The sequence below is a fragment of the Bombyx mandarina genome, chromosome 25 (genome assembly GCF_030267445.1).
Source record: "Bombyx mandarina strain Sakado chromosome 25, ASM3026744v2".
Classification (NCBI taxonomy): Eukaryota; Metazoa; Arthropoda; class Insecta; order Lepidoptera; family Bombycidae; genus Bombyx; species Bombyx mandarina.
Window position 1 is genome coordinate 3,817,161 of NC_143231.1, and position 21,511 is coordinate 3,838,671.

At 38.0% G+C, this 21,511-nt stretch overlaps 2 protein-coding genes across 3 annotated transcripts in view; one reads left to right on the forward strand and one right to left on the reverse strand.

Moving 5' to 3' along the window:
- Nucleotides 1-1,965: 1,965 nt before the first annotated feature.
- Nucleotides 1,966-4,681, reverse strand: Gle1 (Gle1 RNA export mediator). Its single transcript, XM_028175616.2, has one exon. The coding sequence runs from the start codon at nt 4,182-4,184 to the stop codon at nt 2,187-2,189; it is 1,998 nt and encodes a 665-aa protein (XP_028031417.2). The 5' UTR covers nt 4,185-4,681; the 3' UTR covers nt 1,966-2,186.
- A 2,868-nt stretch (nt 4,682-7,549) lies between these two features.
- Nucleotides 7,550-21,511, forward strand: part of DNApol-epsilon255 (DNA polymerase epsilon catalytic subunit 1) — a 40,010-nt gene continuing 26,048 nt past the window's right edge. For both annotated transcript variants that reach the window (XR_016325401.1, XM_089738582.1), the window contains exons 1-16: nt 7,550-7,774; nt 7,849-7,972; nt 8,299-8,517; nt 9,464-9,693; nt 9,955-10,275; nt 11,033-11,133; nt 12,056-12,197; nt 12,853-12,985; nt 14,679-14,792; nt 16,083-16,257; nt 16,678-16,945; nt 17,573-17,682; nt 18,049-18,167; nt 18,575-18,714; nt 19,217-19,399; nt 20,039-20,157. Coding sequence is in view for 1 of the 2 variants with exons in the window: in XM_089738582.1 (XP_089594708.1) it covers nt 7,692-7,774; nt 7,849-7,972; nt 8,299-8,517; nt 9,464-9,693; nt 9,955-10,275; nt 11,033-11,133; nt 12,056-12,197; nt 12,853-12,985; nt 14,679-14,792; nt 16,083-16,257; nt 16,678-16,945; nt 17,573-17,682; nt 18,049-18,167; nt 18,575-18,714; nt 19,217-19,399; nt 20,039-20,157 (2,581 nt within the window). In the remaining variant the exon portion in view is untranslated. The remainder of the gene's footprint in view (nt 7,775-7,848; nt 7,973-8,298; nt 8,518-9,463; nt 9,694-9,954; nt 10,276-11,032; nt 11,134-12,055; nt 12,198-12,852; nt 12,986-14,678; nt 14,793-16,082; nt 16,258-16,677; nt 16,946-17,572; nt 17,683-18,048; nt 18,168-18,574; nt 18,715-19,216; nt 19,400-20,038; nt 20,158-21,511) is intronic.

Genomic DNA, 21,511 nt, shown 5'->3' on the forward strand with positions numbered 1-21,511 from the left:
GCGATTTTACAAAAGTTGCGAATAAAAAATTATGTAAGTACTTGCGGGAAACTACCGGCTGGCCGCATGAAAAATATAAACACTTTTTTTTTTTTTTTTTTTTTTTCCTACCTAAGCTGAGAGCCTTGAGAGGCTATATCAGCGTAACCCTAACTTTAGTAGGTGAGCTCACGGGGCTCAAACCTGACGATGTTGCTAACACGAACCCTAGCAAGAGTCGTGCTTCGCAGAATCTACCACCGGATCGGAAACGCGACCCACTGAGAAGATCCGGCGAGAAACTCAGTGGGCTGTGTCTGAGAGTTAATTTACTCGTCGAGCCCTTCGTCGCAAGCGACGGGTTCGACGAGAACGGTGACCGGTGCTTGAAGTACCTAAAAGCACCGTTATTGGATCGGGAGGATCCGAGATGACGTGTTTTGGGCGACGTCGACTGCTTTCCATTCTGTCCGCAGGATCGGGAATGTAGTTACCGGCGGCCACGATGAGAGGGTTCTCATGACGTGCCGCTTTATCGAAGTGGCGCATCGACGCCGACTGCATATACTTACTGGTGGACTCTAAGTCCAGGTCGTCATGGAGGTCGACGTTCCTGACGAACCACGGGGCTCCGACGGCTATCCTGCAAAAACGGGATTGAATAATTTGAAAGGATTTTAAGTGTATGCGGGCCGCGTGAGCGAACACTACACTTGCATAGGTCATGACGGGGCGTATGCAAGTTTTGTAGAGTGTCACCTTATTTCTAAGGGACATTTTACTTCGCCTACATATCATCGGGTAGAGACGTCCTAGGATGAAGGCGGCACGATCGCGTACCGTCTTGATGTGGGGGCGGAATGTCATCCTACTGTCGAGGGTGACGCCTAAATATTTGACCTTCGGGGCCCACGGTATGGGCTGGTCGTACATCGTGATTGGGCGAACGGCGGGGGCGGGGGTGTTGACGCGCCTAGTCGGGAGAGGGATGCTCAGCGTGGTGTTCGGAGGGCGACCCCTTTTGAAGAGCACCGCTGTGCTTTTCGTGGGGTTAATGTCGATGCGCCACTTCCGGAACCACTGTCCCATGGTGGTAGCTGCGGTCTGAAGTCGTCGATGAAGCAACGCCTTCTTCCTACACGAGTAGTAGATGGCGGTGTCATCGGCGAAGAGCGCCAGATGGGTCTCCGGAGACCGGGGAAATATAAACACAAATACCTATATTAAAATTCAGACGTACCATAGGTATAAAAATGTACCTAGCGGCCAGGACATACGGTTCCAAATCACTAGGAATAATTCCGTGTCGCTTGCTCATTTATTTTGCGTCGATCGGTCTGTCTCGCTCGCTCGGTTCCGTTCGTGTATTAAGCAACATTACACGACAAAGAAAGAAACATGTTGGGTGATGGTGTGATGTTTGTTTCCTTCGCGTAATGTGTGATGTTGCATTACATCGTAGAGTAATATTACCCGAGTAATATCACTCGCATTACTTACACATGTCTACTGAATAGGCTTAGGCTACAAGCGAATAGATAGGAAAAAAAGAGGTTGCTACGTTATATAGTAAGAAATCAAAGCAGTCATATTGATAAGGAGTTTGACAATGACAAACGCATGATGAAGTAGACCACATATTGTTTTAAATCAATCACCAAAGAGTATGTAACACTACGTTTATCAATCACCATAAATAGTTTAAAAACTGTAAGGTTAGCGAAAAGTTTAACGAAAAGTGTTAACATCGAGCCAAACAAAATAATATTTATAGTCCTCTTGATCTTGGGAAGAAAATGAAACCAAAGTAATGAATATTCATACATTTTTTTGTTTATAAAATTATGATATTGAGAAAGATCAATAGAGATGTCATCAGTCAAATTGTGTAAAAAATGATGGGGATTATTAAAGAGAGGATCTTGGATAACATTTAATTTACATTAATTGAATATTTTCAGTGCATTGTTGAAAAAGTTTAAAACATAAGTAGGCAGAAATTTTATTATTATGATTTACAGTCAAATTTAAGTTTATGATTGTTCACAATGAGTACACAGCTTAAATAATTAATGAAATACATTCAAATCAATTCACTTTATTTAACTTGTTCGACATAATAACACTTTTAAACATGCACTATCATTGATATTATTGTCAATATTTCATAATTGGATTGGATAAATTTACAAATAATTGAGAGATGTTCACCATATATCTGATTGTAACAAACCACTGGGAGGATCAATGTGTCCGGTCTTCAGTATGTTTTGTAAGAGTACTTCCAGTCTCGTTTTCGGCCCTCCTTCATCAATGTTTTGTAAAACTTCCAAATAATCTGTGCTAATTAATTTTATTAACTTAATAAACTGTATCTTATAATGTAAGAGAAATTTAGACCCACACACTGTAAAGAAATCATAAAGAAGAGTGGCAGATATATCAGGTTCTGGTTTCAAGTTGATGAAAGATGCAAGCCACTGCCATCCATACTGTAATCCATGGGGGTTAGGTATGTTTATAAATTTGGGGGTGCTCATTATCCAAATAGCACAGATGAGTCTAAAGATACCTGACATTCTTTTCAAGAATTTATCTTGTTTTTCAACTACACCTTCATCATTATATGTATACCCTCTAGACAAGTAGAATTCCTTATCTGTTTGACCTTCTTTTTGGGGCATAAACATGGGAACTAAATAAGGGCACTGCTTGTGAAAATTGGCTAGCAATAATTTTCCAAAATCTGGGAAAGAAGCCCAAAGTGCTATAACTACAGCTGCTAATGGGAATGCAGCTTCAGGATGACTTGAAACCAATAACTCCCCTTGCCTCACTATTTTCTTGGCTAAGAGTGCTGTACAGTATGTCACTCCATGTGGATGCTGAGTTACAGTAAAATATATGTCTAACACTTGTACACTCTCTCCTTTGAGTAGTTTGTACAGCTTTTCATATTTGTCCTTCATGTGTGTACTACTAACTGAAGACAATGCATTCACTGGAGTGTTCACAGCTTTTTGGCAGTCAAATCTAAACTTTTTCATGTTTACATTCTCTAATAAATCACTGTATTGTGCTTCATAACTTATCATAAAGTTGCTTAACTCTTTAAAATAGTTGTAGTTTTTACTGGAGTAGAACATGGGTTTGACCTTTGTTTTATCAGGACGAACTATTTTAACAGTTTTTGTCACCTCAGGAACCTTTGTTTCTTGCGCTTCCTTTTCAGCCAACTCTCTAGCTTTCTTTTCTTCTATTTCTTTCAATTTTAATAATTCCCTTTCATTATCTTTCAAAATCCTTTCCTTTTCTTTAATTTCATTAATTTCATTTAAAATCTTTTTTAGTACATTTTCTAAGTTCAAAGATAATATTTCTGCTTGTTTTACCTCTTTGTCGGTAACAGATGCATTTTTACAAAGTTCCATGATAGCACTAATATTAGAAATGACTGTTTTGATAGTCGGTATGTATTTGTCACAAACCTGTTGGGACAGAGGCTCCGAAGCTATTACGTTTGTGATTTCATTATAACAGATGCATATTTTAGTATGACTGTCAGTTATTGCCGCAAATCGAGCTGTGGCTTTATTTTGTTCTTCTAAGATTCTATTCATATTGTCAATTGTCTGCCTGTTGATCATTGCACTGTTGTTCTGTTCATCTAATTTGGCTATTTTTAATACATTTAAATTGTCATTTTCATGAAAATCCTTCTGTAGCTGTAGTTTCCGTTTATGGTATTTCATGTCTCTGCGCTCACGTTGTTCGCTATACTTCTGAAAGCATTTGTTCATTATTTCCGCCCTTTTACAAATCATCTGTTCAAAGGATTTTCGGAAAAATTCCACTGATAATTGATGCAACTGTGCTTCACATTCTTTCATTATGAGATTATAACCGAGATCCCCTCGGAGCTTATCTTCAACAAGGTCCTCTGGCAACGGTTCAATTTTGGCGGGGATTTGTTTTTCTTCATAAATTAATTCTTTCTTTACAGGACTGTTAGGTCCTATGGTCGCTTCTTTTACTAAAGGACTTAATTCAACGGCTTTAGTAAGGGCTGATATTCTTAATTTGCCAAACCCCGCTAAAGTTTCGTCAATACTAGAATCTCTCATTTTCGAAGTAATGCTTCTATTGAGAATTTCTCCAAGTCTATCATTGTAGCTGTCGTAAGATGAATTCTTTGTACTATTCATGTGTATCCCTTAAAAATACTTGTAAATGTACATATTACTACAAACACCTGCACCTGCATTGTACAACCATTTTACCAGACCATAAACTTCTTGTTCTTTATTTTTTGGCTACGGCACGATTTGTGCTTAAGCCAGCGTCAAGTAAAAAGATTTTTACAATTCGCCGTTTTAATTATTTACAGTTTATAAATAATGAAAAAGGACGGAAACTAATCAGGAACGAATTAAATTTACAAATGTGATGATGAAATATAATCTTAGTAAAATGGTGGTCATTTACTGAGACTTTTTCAGTGGACTTTCCCAGCTATAATCCAAAGAGAAACTCAGCGAGCTGTATCTATGGGCTAGATTGCACGTTGAACTCTTGTGTTACGGTACTTATTAACTCCATGTGTGTTACACATTTTTGGGTTTAGAATAAAAAATAAAAAAGTGGTTGGCATATTATAAAGAGAGATGGATGTTACGAATGCCTATTATTACCACCTTGGTTGTAGAAGAACCTATACAATATACTTTAAGACGATAATATTTTATTAAAGCTTATAAAAAATATTTTTCTTTCCAAAATTAAGTAAAAATATAATAATTTATGTCTGTTTTTTCATAAAAAACGCCAATCAAAACATAATTACGTATAGTCGTACTGAAGTGAATGAAAAACAATGGAATTGAATCTCATCAATAAATTTGGAGAAACCCCATTTTGGGCCTAAGCGTTACACGAATGGGATATGTACCAAAAAATTCGTCTATTTTGCTTGATTAACCTATTAAAATCTTAGCTTCATTGACAATGGCCAAGTGTAGAAAATAAGTTGAATTCAATTTTTTGTTTTAAACAATCTTTGTAAACATCTGCAACACTTATTTCAATATACGTAACTAGCTCCACAAACGTGCGGATTAGAATTAGAACATCCATAAAATAGGATCGATTTAGTGGAAATCAAGTGTAAAAAATAATTAATACTCTTTTGCTTTAGGATAAATGACTGTTTTTATAGGTATTTTAATCAATGTAATAGAGTATGGCCATCGAATCGTGACACAACTACTTACAATGGCGGCAATTCAAAATATCTACAACTGACAACATTAAATATAGCATGAAAGGGTAGTTTTGCATTTTTATATTAATGTGACTATGCCATAGAAAAACACAAATGTATCAAATCGTGTTATGTTATCTTTAATGTTGCCAACTGAAGATATTTTGGATTTTGCCGTAAAGCAGTAATGCGTTTCAGTTTGAAGGGCGGGGCAGCCGTTGTAACTATACTGAGACCTTAGAACTTATATCTCAAGGTGGGTGGCGCATTTACGTCGTAGATGTCTATGAGCTCCAGTAACCACTTAACATCAGGTGGGCTGTAAGCTCGTCGATGGGTATCTAAGCAATAAAAAATAAAAATAAAAAAGGCATGAACTAAAATGAAATGAAATGTGATGAGATAATATGGGAGCACGTAATGATTTATATTTTATATAAAAAAGCTATCATATAAAAATAGTTTTTCATATAAAAAAGTTTTCATTAAAATTAAAATAAGACTGACCTAAAGGTCTTAGTTACCAGGTCATAAAATCCCTTAAAAAAATCATTTCGTGCGCAGCGCGTTTCGCATTACGTTGTTTTTAATTTTTGGCTTTCGTTCGTTTTCGTAAACAACCTAACGCGCGATTTCTCGTAACAGGTTCCATTTTTATTTTAAAGCAACCTGTTGCTGCAACAGGTTTCGTAAAAAATTACTCATCTTTAGTAGGAAATAGCCTCAAAAATATCGTTTTTATTCAAATATCTCGAACAATAAACATAACCTAAAATGTAAACATTGTCTGATTTTACCAATTTGGCCATTGCTGGGAGACCTGAAAATTGGGCTCATGAAACCTTCTTAGGTATTGTAACTTATGCCCAAATGCTAGTACTGTAACGCCAGGCCCAAGTTTGTATGGATTTCGGGTTTGTCCTTTCAATTTAAAATATTTGTCTCTGGTTGTAAATAGAACAGACAAGGCCGTAAGGGCTTAGATCCCCTTCTTTTCTTAATAAGGAAAAGTTGCACGAAAAAAAATTGTCTCTGGTCGTCTGTTTTTGTCTGCCTGTTCACTTTGCCTGTTCAGTTCGAAAAGTAAAATCAATTTCGCGGGAAATTTGACAGCGCTTAAGTGTCACTTAGACGTGCGCTAATCATGTTCGGAAAAGGATTGAACATGACATCGTTCTTTAGAGTGTCGGAACTAGTTCCAGTAAACATGTTCGCGGAACTGTTTAGTTCCGCGGACATGTTAAGTCTAGTAGCTGTTTGTAGCTGTTTAGTTCCGCGGACATATTAAGTCTGGTAGCTGTATGTAGCCGTTTAGTTCCGCGGACATGTTAAGTCTAGTAGCTGTTTGTAGTGTAGCGTATCACGTATTAAATTATTATTAATTACACAATATTTTTCAAAAAAGGTATTACTAATACAATTTTTTTAAAACACTATATAAAAATAGATTGCCGCTGATGGCATCATTATAATTATTATTTTGTAAGGTTTTTAGTTTTAGGTTCATTGTTACAGTTTGTTTCATAATTTATTAATGTACTATTCCACTTTGTCATAATTTCAATTACTCTACTATTTTCATTATTTTTCAATGTATTGTACGATGCACCGGAAACTATAACCTATCAATTGTCAATTAAAATACCACGTTATTCTGATATACAACATATTGAGCTCGTTTTAGTTTTACAACCTTTTTCCCATAACCGAGATAACAAGATATTTTATTTTCATTACGTAATGTAGCTAACAAAACTAGCGAAAGTGGTGAATGTTTAAAAATTCTCTAATTTTTTATTATGATTTTCTAAGAAATGGTCTACAAACACTTAAGGTTAAGTGCTTTTAGGAATGATGCATGGTCAAGGTCAAAATCCTAAGCAAAACATTTTAATTCATTCAACTATCGACTGTAACACATAGGTCGTAGAACATAACTTCAATATTCATAAAAATGTAATGTGAAAGAACTCCACACGCAGTTGCATGCACGCGCTCCATCTCACTCCCTCGTATTAGCGCCATATTTCGCCTTATCTCTTTACGTGGACTCGTGTCAGTTCGGGACTCGTTCGGGTGGACTCGCCGCGCCACGCCTCCGCGCCGCGCGGTTTTTATGCTCTAATCATGTCCGCATGTCCGTCATGTTCAACGCGTTCGTAGTTCCTGCATAACAGTACACTTGGAATGGAAATGGAACTGTCTGAACATGTTAGCTTTGACAACTCGGATTGAATGATATAGTTCCATATGAGGACATAGTTCCAGGAACTATTTCGGTCCGGAACTACGCATGTCTAGTGTCACTGCAGAGTTAATGGTCAGCTGTTTGAATCTATTTGTTGATACAAAATAATTTTGAGGAATTTACAAGGAGGGTTTAATATTATTAAATTATCTTGGATAAGAATGGTACGTGATTAGTTTAATATTGCGAGGTACTTTTTTAATCATGGTGCTTCAAAACACTGGAAAATACCGACCCGATAAAGATGATTCTGCTAGAAGAGAAGGAAGTTCTTCAGGTGGGCTCAAGTAAGTATAGAAAGAACATTTTTAAAGTTATTGCATTTGTGATATTAATTTAACGTTAAACTTAATGTTATAAGGGAAGAGTCATCGGAAACTAGAATTCGTGCCGCTCTGGAGAATGACAGAATTGACTCAAAGTATGGTTTCGATCGAGTGAGAGATTTAAAAGAAAGGACTGGCTACTTGATCAATATGCACACGGTAATTATGATTTGTAAATATTTAAATACACATCTCCCCAACCATGAGAACGAGTATGCGTGAAGTTTCAATTTAGTAATAAATTTTTGTAATTTCAATATTGTAGAAGACTCCTACATTTAATATACATCACTTGTATAGTAAATTTTTAGTCATATTACGTTTTTTACCTTGGTGAGTTGATATCTCAACACCAATTTATTTAAAATCTCTTCAAAGTTTTTGCACTTATATCCATTTATCAGTGTAATAAGTAGCAATTACTTGAAAGACTTACATACGCCGATAAGAAGGGTTTAAAATTTATTATTGAACATTCCAACTAGGCTGAGGTACTAGATGAAGACAAACGACTAGTTGCTGCCATGGATTACTATTTCATAGAGATGGATGGTACCAGATTCAAAATTTCGTTAATGTTTCAACCATATTTTCTAATAATGGCCAGAAGAGAATGTGAACAGGAAGTTATACAATACATCTCTAAGAAGTTTGCTAGTTCAGTGCAAAAGATTGAAGTATTGGAGAAGGAAGATTTGGACTTGGTATTTTGTGATAAGTTATTTCTACTTATATGTTCAAATAAATTTTACTATTCAATTTATATAAGGATTTTATTCTTGAAGTGTCTTATTTATATTATAATTTTAATAGGTAGTCTCTAGAGATTAATTTTCAATGTTAGTTTCAGTAGTGTATATTTTGTTACTCAGATCCTATATCGTTCAGATGTTATCTTACTTTAACATTACTAATGCTCTAATTTGTGAAAATCATGTGTTCTGTGAGATGTCATTCAAATGGTGGTAGAACATGCAAGTCTTCAGTCCAGTATTATCAGGCTACAATGATTGAACTCACTAAAAATAAAATTTATACTATACCCTGAAAATAATTGTTTTTTCCATTTGGGACAGCATATTAATTTCCTGCCAATTTGCATCATGAGTAGTGTTTTTAATATTATGTCAATTAAGTGTAATGTATCTATGATAATTACCTCTGATTAGTCCATCTATCCATGTATATTGGGTGCTATTGTTAATTTGTAAATTGAATCTCTGAACATTATATTATTCATTTCTTAAAATTATTACATAACTGCCATAATAAGGTAATGTTTTTCTTTTTTGCTGATCCACACAGATGAGGAGTTCACACCCAAATAATGTTTAGTACTGAGTGAAGCTCATAAACAATAAAATTAATGCAACTGTCTGTCTGGAACACTATACTTTAATTCTATTCCACATAACATAGTGTTAGTCAGTGTGGTAGAGCTTAAGAATTAAAGAGTTAGTTTCTATTTCACTAATTGCACTTGTTTGGTGAAAAGACTCATGGTCTACTAGGTATTAAAAGGGTACTGGTGTAAAGCATCTGCTCTATGGCAGAAATGGTCAGCTGTGATAATATTACAAGCTCCAGCTGTAATTTAAAATGAGAAATTTTCGACTGTCCATTAAAAATAAAATTCATCTGTATTTTCAGATGAACCACTTATCAGGTCTGAAACAGCGTTACATAAAATTATCATTTATGTCTCAAAATGATATGATGAAAGTCCGACGGGAGATATTGACGGCAGTTAATAAAAATAAAGAGCGGGAAAAGAAAGATGTTATTTATGCTGAAATGTTAACTAATGCATTAACCAGTGCAGCGGCTATCGAACACGCTAAGAAAACTACTGACCACATGGAAAATATTTTGGACATCCGGTAAGTTGCAGAAACAATCATTACTCTACATTCATAATGATGCTTCTTGAATGCCGTAGCTGAATTCCATTTGTAGCTTAATAAAAATAAAAATGCTAATTCTAAGTAAGGTTCTAAGTCTATTTCTTAAATTCAGTTCCTTTACTGTTATTTCAAATTATGTACCTCTAATGCATACCAATCGAATTTTATATTATTTCTATATAATTTTTAATTTTAAGTTTAACAAACAAATCAATAAAGTAAACTCTATTTCGACAGGGAACACGATGTGCCATATCATGTAAGAGTCTCTATAGACATGAGAATATTCTGTGGTACATGGTACACGGTGAAATGCAGAGGTACTGACCCTCCTATTTTCACAAAACGAGATGACATCATCGAGAGACCAGATCCTATAGTACTGGCCTTTGATATAGAAACTACAAAACTACCATTAAAGTTTCCAGACTCGCAAACAGATCAAATAATGATGATCTCTTACATGATCGATGCACAGGGATACTTAATAACAAACAGAGAAATTATATCGGTCGACGTTGAAGACTTTGAATATACTCCTAAACCGGAATTTGAAGGGTACGTTTCGAGAGATTCAATATTTCGTAGTTCTATTTTTCAGCTTCTTTGCCTATAAAATTTTACAGAAAAGTATAACATAGCATGCCTTAAATTTGTTCAAACAGAGTGAAAAAATATTATTATTGTCATTTAACAACTGTCAACAAGTGCATTCTATTGTTTATAACTCACTGTACCTCTGAGATGTGGAAACTGAAAATATAATTAGTTCATGAACTTAAGGTTTGCTCAGCCAGCTATGTGAAAAGCTGTGCTTGGAACTTCTTTAAAGATTATCGTATCGTGTAATTTGTCAGAGCGGTCGTGGTCGTCATCCAGTATCATTGTTGTGAGCAGATGTTGTGTGCCTCACGAGCAATCGCCACTCCTCGCGGTTTGTGGTGAGCCTGGTACACTCATGCAAACAAAAATTAACTAAGGTTATTTGAGTGAACTAAAATCGAACCGTCATAGCCGACAGAATCGGCAAGCTAGTGGCGATGGATTGGAAATACACGTCTTAGAACTAACGACCCCTGCAATGGGTTTGAGGGTAGACCATAAACCGGCAAAAGCACGAAAGATGCTAGCCCACCAGGTGGAGATGAACAGAGCCAAAAACTGGCCTAGTGGCGTAAATTGGTACGCAAATGGGTTGCGAATTGGGTGCTTTATCTCAAGCAGTATGATTAACTTTAGTTCCACTTTTAAACTGGTCCCTTTTTACATTTTTCTTATTCGAATACAGAAGGTTAATATTTAATAACTTTTACAGCCAATTCATAGTATTTAATGAACCAAATGAGCTGGCACTTATACAGAAGTTTTTCGATCATATCATGGATGTGAAACCACACATCTTTGTCACATATAACGGTAAGGATAATTTGATAATTAAATTTTAAAATCTGAGCTCATATTGCTGAATTTTCACAACTTTCATAACAGTTGCCTACTAATATATGATTTAAACGATTTCGGTTTAGTTATTTTTCTTTTGTTAATTTTGTCTTCATCTTTGCGTCCCATCAAGAATATAGTCTTAAGTGGCATGTAAAAAAAGTTTTAAAGCTTTTAAATTATGTTTTTGTTGTAGCCTTGAGAACTATGCAATAAAAATATCTGGACGCATATACTAATCTTCACTTCGATAAAGCGGCACGACACGAGAACCCTCTGTCATCGTGGCCGCCGGTAACTACATTCCCGATCCTGCGGAAAGAATGGAAAGCAGTCGACGTCGCCCCAAACACGACATTTCGGATCCTCCCGATCCACTAACGGTGCTTTTAAGTACCTCAAGCACCGGTCACCGTTCTCGTCGAACCCGTCTCTTGCGACGAAGGGCTCGACGAGTAAATTAACTCTCAGACACAGCCCACTGAGTTTCTCGCCGGATCTTCTCAGTGGGTCGCGTTTCCGATCCGGCGGTAGATTCTGCGAAGCACGGCTCTTGCTAGGGTTCGTGTTAGCAATGTCGTCAGGTTTGAGCCCCGTGAGCTCACCTACCAGTTAAGGTTCCGCTGATATAGCCTCCCAAGGCTATCAGCTTAGGTAGGAAAAAAAAGAAAAACGAATATTTATTGCAACTAAGGTCTGATCTGGTGACGATAATGGTATTGCCCTTGTTCGTTGTGTATTAATTGGGTTATATATAGTAGAGATTTTAAAAAGTCACTCGTACCCCTTCAACTAATCAGACGTACTTTATGACCGGTTTTTTTGCCGAAGGATGCCGAAGGATAAGAAGACTTATTCCGAGAGTTATTTATGTTACTAATTCTAAATTCTGCTTTAGGTGATTTCTTCGATTGGCCATTTGTGGAAGCTCGTGCCGCGATTCTAGGGCTGGACATGAAGCAGGAGATAGGGTTCAGTAAGGTGACGTCACGCGACAACACGTACGTCTGCAGACCTGCGATGCACATGGACTGCTTATGGTGCGTAACAAAAAGACTGCATACAAGAAGGGCCTGCTTTCAAAGATAAAATCTAGAAATCAGAACCATAAAGTCTCTTTTCCGGATTAGGTTTGAACTATACAAAATTATGATTTAAGTTATAGTCAGATTGAACTTACGATAACTGATTATTGGTTTCATAAGTTTGGCTTTATAATTTTGTTTCCATATTATTTTCATTTTAATGCTTCTGTGTTGCCTATCTTTCTAATTGGCCCCTAGTATAATATGTTAATAGTAGATAATAGTGAGTATAAATTACTGATGGGGCTAAGTTAAAAAAAAGGATGCCGAAATAATTGCACGTAAAGGTTTCTTTACGTTGTTACGTTTTATAAAAGTCGATAATTGTTTTTTATAGAATGGCTTAGTGACCTCCCAAAACTATAAGCCAAGCCAAGTATTATTAAAGCTAAATTAGTAACCTTAAGATATAAACTTAAAAGTAGATTTAATTTAAAAAAAAACTCATAAAAGACTACAAACACTTCATAGGAACCAGTCGTACAAACTTTTTTTTTTTATTGTCTACATTTGTGGACTCACAATAGGTCCTACCACCAGAAAACCTTTCACTATTCAAATTTCAGAATTCAGATTTTAGTAAAAATTTAAACGTTGTCCTTCTCCGCAGCTGGGTGAAAAGAGACTCGTATCTGCCGGTCGGCTCGCAGGGCCTGAAGGCGGTCGCTAAAGCCAAGCTGAGGTACGACCCCGTCGAGCTGGACCCTGAAGACATGTGCAGGATGGCGTCCGAACAGCCTCAGGTAATACCAACGCAGGCACGAGACCGCACCCGCTGTAAGGTGTAATCATACTGCATCATCCGCTCTGCAACATGACGTCACACTCATTGTGGGGCACGTCAACCTCATGTCTCACGGTGGTCACATTCCCACTGCAATGTTTAAGTGGTACCAGGAATTTCCCACTATCTCAAGCCCTGAGGAATTGATGCTGATAAAATTGTACTAAGTAAAGCAATCCTTGGCCGATAGGACTTATATTAATTTGTAATTCTAAAATATCCTACTGGAGTACTATACTAGGTGTACTTTAGTGACAACAGACCTGATGAATGTCGCAGGATTCGTTGCCAACATGGAGCCTGTGTCCAGCGAAGGACATAATGTAGATTACTCAGACGGCCTAATTGTATAAATAAAGCTACAGGGGGTGGTTTCTCTTCCGCCGCATCCAAAATCTAAAATGCCCTGCCTCCGTCTTTGAGAAGTAGACTCTCGCAAGGGTCCAACCCATTTGGAGTAAATAAATGCAATTAAATAAGCGTTTGGCGGTGAGCGGTGCTACCCAACATACCCAACCAGATGTCCGAATAACAAATTGTCATCGTCCCCCTTAAAGACGTCATTTCGGAGACTCTCAATTCAGTCTGGGTGCGTTTAGGCATACCAAACACCGGTCACCGTTCTAGTCGAAACCGTCGATTGCGAAGATGAGTTCGACGAGCGAACTAGCCCACAGGCACAGCCCGCTCAGTTTCTCTGCGATTCTTCTCAGTGGGTCGCCATTCCGATTCGATGGTAGATTCTGCGAAGCACGGCTCTCGCTAGGGCTAGTGTTAGCAAAGTATCTCAGACTGAGCCCCGTAAGGTCGCTTACACGTTTGGTTAAGCTAGTTATAACCCCTTGAAGTTATTAACAGTAGATAGGTAAAGAAATTCTCCATGGGGAGTGCTCTGAGGAATTGCTCGAGATGATACCGGCATCTCGTTTTTACCTACGCGCCGCCCGCCACCGGAGTAGAGTTCATCCGTACTACCTGGAGCCACTGCGGTCATCCACAGTGCGTTTCCAGAGGTCTTTTTTGCCACGTACCATCACGCCACGTACCATCACACCATCATGCCACGTACCATGGAATGAGCTCCCCTCCACGATGTTTCCCGAGCGCTATGACATGTCCTTCTTCAAACGAGGCTTGTGGAGAGTATTAAGCGGTAGGCAGCGGCTTGGCTCTGCCCCTGGCATTGCTGAAGTTCATGGGCGACGGTAACCACTCACCATCAGGTGGGCCGTACGCTCGTCTGACTACAAGGGCAATAAAAAAAAACAGAAAGAAAATATCTGTAATATCGAACTAAGGTTGAAGTCTATGGCGGTAATAGCCACTGTTGCGAGTCGTGCAGACATCGGTGGGTCGCGCGCTGTCTCAGTTTCCGTAATACGAGATGGACTGGTGGTAGGACGTCTTATGAGTGGGTACCACCACCCTGTCTATTTCTGCCGTGAAGTAGTAATGCGACTCGGTTTGAAGGGTGGGATAGCTGTTGTAACTATACCGAGACCTTAAAACTCATATCTCAAGGTGGGCGACGTCATTTACGTTCTAGATGTCTATGGGCTCCGGTAACCACATAACATCAGGTGGACTGTGAGCTCGTCCACCCATCTAAGCAATAAATAAATAAAAAACGGGTCCTACGTAATGATTTATAGGTGCTGTCGAACTACTCAGTGTCGGACGCGGTCGCCACGTACTACTTGTACATGAAGTACGTGCATCCGTTCATATTTGCCCTCTGCACCATTATCCCGCTGGAGCCCGACGAGGTGAGAAACGATCCTTATTTGCCTATATTATATCGGGGGGTGAAAGTTTATTTATTTGGTTTAACCGACATTTTTGCAACTTTACAGGAGAGCCATTTAAAGTTTGAAATTTGGAAAAATCTCATAATAAAAAAACTTCAGCTATTTAAATGGGGTAAACTTAATTGATGTTCAATTAAAAACATCGAGTTTTTGATGCTGATACAAAATAATAAACGGACCTTTAACTACAAAGATAAATGTGGCGTATTAAGCGAAGTGTCTCTTAAATAAAGTAGGCACAGTGAAACCCCTCGATATAATAATATGATATCATATTAGGTATACACTACATATATTATATTATATTGTATTATATTATATATTGTATTATAGTATATATTGTATTATATATTATAGACTAAATGTAATTGTACATTTCGATAGTTTTCGTCGATAGAGAATAAGCCTTTATAGTAAATCTCATAAATTTACATTTAGAAATAAAATGTTTAAGTGTATATTATATGGCTTGCACGAGAAATCTGTCACTGAGCGGAGTATATTTGCCCGATACACCCTTAGTTCAGTGTGCTTAGTGCGAGTTTTTTAACGTTCTCGATATCGAAAAAGTTAACTCAAATTTGTATAGAGTTGGAACGTTGGCCGCTAGGGGCACTGTTCCAACTCTATACAAACTTGAGTACGTTGGCCGCTAGGGTCACTGTTCCAACTCTATACAAACTTGAGTACGTTGGCCGCTAGGGTCACTGTTCCAACTCTATACAAACTTGAGTACGTTGGCCGCTAGGGGCACTGTTCCAACTCTATACAAATTTAAGTTAACTTTTTCGATATCGAGAACGTTAAAAAACTCGCACTAAGCACACATATCTTGTTCGAAATGTGTTTAAATGTAAATCTATCGTGTAAATTTCTTCTATTCTATTATATACTAAGACATGGGTATATTTTTTATTGATACTTAAAATTTCAAATGCCTGTGTCATGGTTTTGGTTAGAATTTCATTTAAAAAAATAATCAAAGTTGGTATGTAATCCGCTTTAAAAGATCATATTGCTGTGTGCAGAACTATGCAAGACGATAGTATCGGCGAGCGCAGCTTTCCAATGAGTCCTACAATCAGTAAATAAAGGGACGGAGAGAGAAAGTGAATTTTTCACTTTTCGATGATAGTTATGTTTTGTACCCTGATTTCCTCTAGTTACTACTCGCCTTCCAACGCTCTATTTATATTGCAAAGTGTGTTCCAAGTCAGTTCACGAGGTAATGTTCGTGTCCACGGTCAGGTACTCCGGAAAGGTTCCGGTACGCTGTGCGAGTCGTTGCTGATGGTCGAGGCGTTCCACGCGAACATCGTGTTCCCGAACAAGCAGGTGGAGGAGCTGAACAAGCTGACGAGCGACGGCCACGTGCTGGAGACGGAGACTTACGTCGGGGGACACGTCGAGGCTCTGGAGTCCGGTGCGTACACCACGATACTAGCGCCACCACGCGAGTAGAACGTACATCTGAGCTTGGCTGAGCTTGGCTCTAGGTGCTCGATTGAGGGGTCACTGTGTTTATAGACATCACTTGTATCAGTCAGTTAGTAAAATAAACGGCCATGAATGCTTTAAATTATACTAGATTATATGTACTTGATTGTATATTAGAGAATATAGTACTTTTTACAAAGTTACAACTGGAGAGCCTTATCTCTTGAACCTATTTCTTATAAATAATCCGTACATAGAGTAAAATGTACATGTATAAATCTAATGTAATCTTCCAACTATTCCAAAATACCACAAAATACTCCAAGCTTGTCTGATGAATCCTTGAATGGTTAAATCTTTATTATTAATCGAATTTTCATTTAATTATGTCTTAAAATGCTTGTAGGTGTATTCAGAGCGGACATTAAATGCAAGTTCCGTATCGCCCCAACGGCCGTGGACAAGCTGCTGGAGAACACCGAGAAGACCATGAGGCACGCCATAGAGGTGGAGGAAGGTATACCGCTGGATATGGTCACGAATTTCGACGAGGTCTGCGGAGAGATTAAAGCGAAACTACAACATATGAAAGAGCACCCGCGAAGGGACGAGAACCCTTTGATTTATCATTTGGACGTCGGCGCTATGTACCCTAACATCATATTGACGAATAGGTAATTCTTTTTTTTTTGTGACTCCCTCCCTCCACTGGGGATAGCGGGCGGGGCATGTCGGTGTCGAACCGACTAAAACCCCCTGTCGCTCAACATCCCACGTCCGAGCCTCTCATGAGACAGAACTCATCAAAAGGCAAAGGGGGGAGAGTGAAGCGCTTAGCGCGGAGCACATCTCTCCCATCACCCTCCCCCTCCAAATTTTCACTACAATTATTTCTTTTCGATTGTTAATGAATAGCTGTACTCACTCTTGACACAAGTTCAAGATATTATTGCTAATATGAGAAGTATATGTATAATAAAACAGACTGCCTAAATGAAAGCGGTAATAGGAAACATAGAAGAAGAAGAATATGAGAAGTGGTGTCGGCTAGATTTTTTCTTAAAATTACATAAATACTGCCACCCGCACATTATATGTATGTGAAACACATAAGTTAGATCTTCGTGAATATAATTATTAAATAAAAATAATGAAAGTGGAGAAATATCATAAAAAAATCATTGCGATGTTCTTACGACCAAAATAATAGCCTAGAACTTTGTAGCTGTAATTTGTAGCTATATAGAGTCCAAACCATATCTTATAATATTCATATTGATTCATTTCTTTTTCCTACATAGATTGCAGCCCTCTGCGATGGTGAATGCCAGTACATGCGCAGTCTGTGATTACAACAAGCCCGGGGCCACATGCCAGAGACACATGGAGTGGATGTGGCGCGGGGATTACTGTAAGACATATTTATCTTAGGACCGGTCTTGAAATTCTGCAAGCAGGTACCAATTACCTTAATGAAATACGAACTTAACTCATATTCACGAATTATTTCCATTAAGGTTGCAGTAAGGTAAAAAACGCGAAAATGCTTAATTAGGTAGGTACCGCCATTCTGTCGTGAAACCTTGCCTTCCGATTTGAAGGGTGAGATTATTAGCCATATTACTACCGTACCATACTATTCACTTAGACCTCACATCTCCAGATATGATAAGCCCTAATGGCACGGCATCTCGTGTTCCCCATGCAGTAGAAAGCAAACACCACAAGTTTCTACATTACCTCATGCGTCAAACTAATACTCTTTTATACCAAACAGTACCGGCTACGAGGAGCGAGTACCAACGTATACAACAGCAGCTGGAAACTGAAAAATTTCCACCTCTATATCCTGGGGGCCCACCCAGACCCTTCCACGCACTGCCGAAAGAGGAACAGGTGAGATGTTGAACAGTTGAAATGACATTTATTTGTTGAGCCGGCAATTTTACTGATGGTCGAACCTCTTGTGAGTCCGCGCGGGTAGGTACCACCACCCTGTCTATTTCTGCCGTGAAGCAGTAATGCGTTTCGGTTTGAAGGGTGGGGCAGCCGTTGTAACTATACTTGAGACCTTACAACTTATATCTCAAAGTGGGTGACGCATTTACCTTATAGATGTCTATGAGCTCTAGTAACCACTTAACACCAGGTGAGCTGTGAGCTCGTCCATCCAACTAAGCAATAAATAAAAAATGTACGACGTACAAAACCGTCTAATACCGAATGTCCGGCAGCCGCCACTCTTAATTATATAGTTCATATATCATAATGCTCTATGCTTTAGTTTTTAAATTGGCCCTTAGGCTGCATACGAGAAAAAACGATTAGCGGATTACTGCAAGGTCGCGTATAAGAAAACTAAAGTTACCAGAAGTGAAATAAGAACAACCACTATATGCCAGAAGGAGAACTCTTTCTATGTGGATACTGTACGTGCGTTCAGGTGAGATCGACTTTGAATACTCTAACTAGAGTACTATGAGATTTGTCTAATTTCTATATAAAAGGTTTGGGTCCTCTCACCGGTCTTGGTGTAGAGTTAAAAATAGTATATCATAATATGTAATATATATGTGTGGGGACGTGGAATTAATATTGAAGGTTTGGTTTTTTTTTTAATTAATCTAAATTCACAGATCAGTTTCAAGTACTGGCTTAATTTTTACATTTTCGATTAAATTTGTTTAAGAAGAAGATGGATAGCACAAAACATGACTGATGATTCGATGGTAGTTTATAAATTTGTTATTATATATATTAAACTATCTCAAGTAACTGCAAAAAAAAACCTTGTCAAAGTAAATTTGATAAAAATAAAGAAATAACTTCATTAGTGTACGTTACTTTCATTCGCTCGTATGCGTATTTCATTCATTCATTCGTTCATATTGTTTATAATGTTGGTTGGAATGAAAAAAAAATTATGCAATTATTGTTTTTTATAGAGATCGTCGTTACGAGTACAAAGCTCTGAACAAGCAAGCGAAAGCGAAGGTCTCCGAGGCGGTTGCAAGCGGAGACGCGGCGGAGATCAAATCCGCCAAAAGCAGAGAAGTTTTGTACGATTCACTGCAATTGGCACATAAATGTATTCTCAATTCTTTCTATGGCTACGTCATGAGGAGAGGGTAAATATATATCTTTTTTAATTTTTTTAAACTATCCACATTCGAGTCGCTTAAAACCGAATTACAATACGACAATATTGAAAAATAAAATATTAACAAAAAAAGGTGTGTGATGTCGTGGGACACCAGATAGGAACGAAGTTCCTTGTTATAAAAATATTCATTTTAAGTTCTATTCGAGGTATAAAGAAAATAATTATTTGGGTATACATTTTTTATTATGATTTGTTCATTGTTAAAAAAAAACTACTTTATAAAGTTATCAACTTTATTTTATTCACCATGATTTATAATAATATATAATATTATAATAAAAATATGTTATTTTTTGTACGTTATTACAAAGTTAAGTCGTACACTGTGTGCATTACTAATAAAAATCTTACGTTACGGACGTTTTTTCCCGGTTACGGTACCCCTCCACATCGTCGCATAAGGAACTTCGTTCCAATTTTCCCAATATAATTTAACCCGAAGCAATCATTCTACATTCTGAATATGTTCTTTATGAATCAGAATCATTTATTAAGTCAGATTTTCGATGTAAGTCTTTAAGATGTGTATATTTCATCTAAAGATTAGAATCACATTATAGTTTATATGTAATGCATTTGAAATAAAATACTGAATGTTTTGCAGTGCTCGATGGCACAGCATGGAGATGGCGGGGATCGTGTGCTACACGGGCGCCAATATCATCATGCGAGCTCGGGAGATCATCGAACAAGTTGGCAGACCGCTCGAGCTGGATACTGACGGTATGTCACTAACGTCTACACGGCCTCTAATACAATGAACACTGTGCTCAGTGCGAGTTTTTTAACGTTCTCGATATCGTAAAAGTTAGCTCATATTTGTATGGAATGGGATCGTTTGCCTACGTTTGCCGCTAGGGGCGCTGTTCCAACTGCATACAAAATTTGACTAACTTTTACGCTATCGAGAACGTTAATAAACTCGCACTAAGCACACAGAATTTCGAGATTAACCTTTGAGTGCCATGTAGGTCACCGGCGCCCTACGCGGCGCACTGAAGTGATTATGTCGACTTTTGTTACTAAGCACCTAGATTGGCTACCTTTGCGTTCTTTTGTTTTTAATGTACGTTTTAGTTTTTTTTTTTTTTTATTGCTTAGCTGTGTGGACGAGCTCACAGCCCACCTGATGTTAAGTGGTTACTGGAGCCCATAGACATCTACAACGTAAATGCGCCACACACCTTGAGATATAGTTCTAAGGTCTCAGTATAGTCACAACGGCTGCCCCACCCTTCAAACCGAAACGCATTACTGCTTCACGGCAGAAATAGGCGGGGCGGTGGTACCTACCCGTGCGGACTCACAAGAGGTCCTACCACCAGTAACTACGCAAATTATAATTTTGCGGGTTTCATTTTTATTACACGATGTTATTCCTTCACCGTGGAAGTCAATCGTGAACATTTGTTGAGTAAGTATTTCATTAGAAAAATTGGGACCCGCCTGCGGGATTCGAACACCGGTGCATCGCTTCAACACGAATGCACCGGACGTCTTATCCGTTAGGCCACGACGACCACAGTGTTAGTGTTTTAAGTCTCTTAGATTCATTCACAGTATACAGAATCGTCTTTTCCAGTATACGATATTCCGGCGCCTTAGTAATAGAAATCGACATAATAACTTACTTCAGTGCGCCATGTAGAGGGCACCGGTGACCTACATGGTTGTGAAAGGGTTAAGGCATTACATTTTTTTTAATGAGCAAACGATTACTACTTAGCAGTTTTTATAGCTGATTAGGCTTACCGCTCAACCTAATTGGAGTGTCGTCTGTGAGGCTCGCAAAATTACCAACAAACCTTACCTTTAGCAAGTATGAGCTACGAACGAAACAGCTATGAAGAAGAATGGGTTCAGAAACTGCTGATACCGGTCGATAGGGAAATACGAATAGTAGTAATACGTAGCTTTGGTTTGCTTCGTATCTTTTATTTATTTATTAGGCACGCAATACAAATCACAAGCTAAAAAAATACATAAAAAACACAAGTAAAAAGAAACAAAATCTGATTTGCAACATAAGCCATGTGCGCACGACCAAGCAAGACAAAGTGCTGAATTTGTACACAAT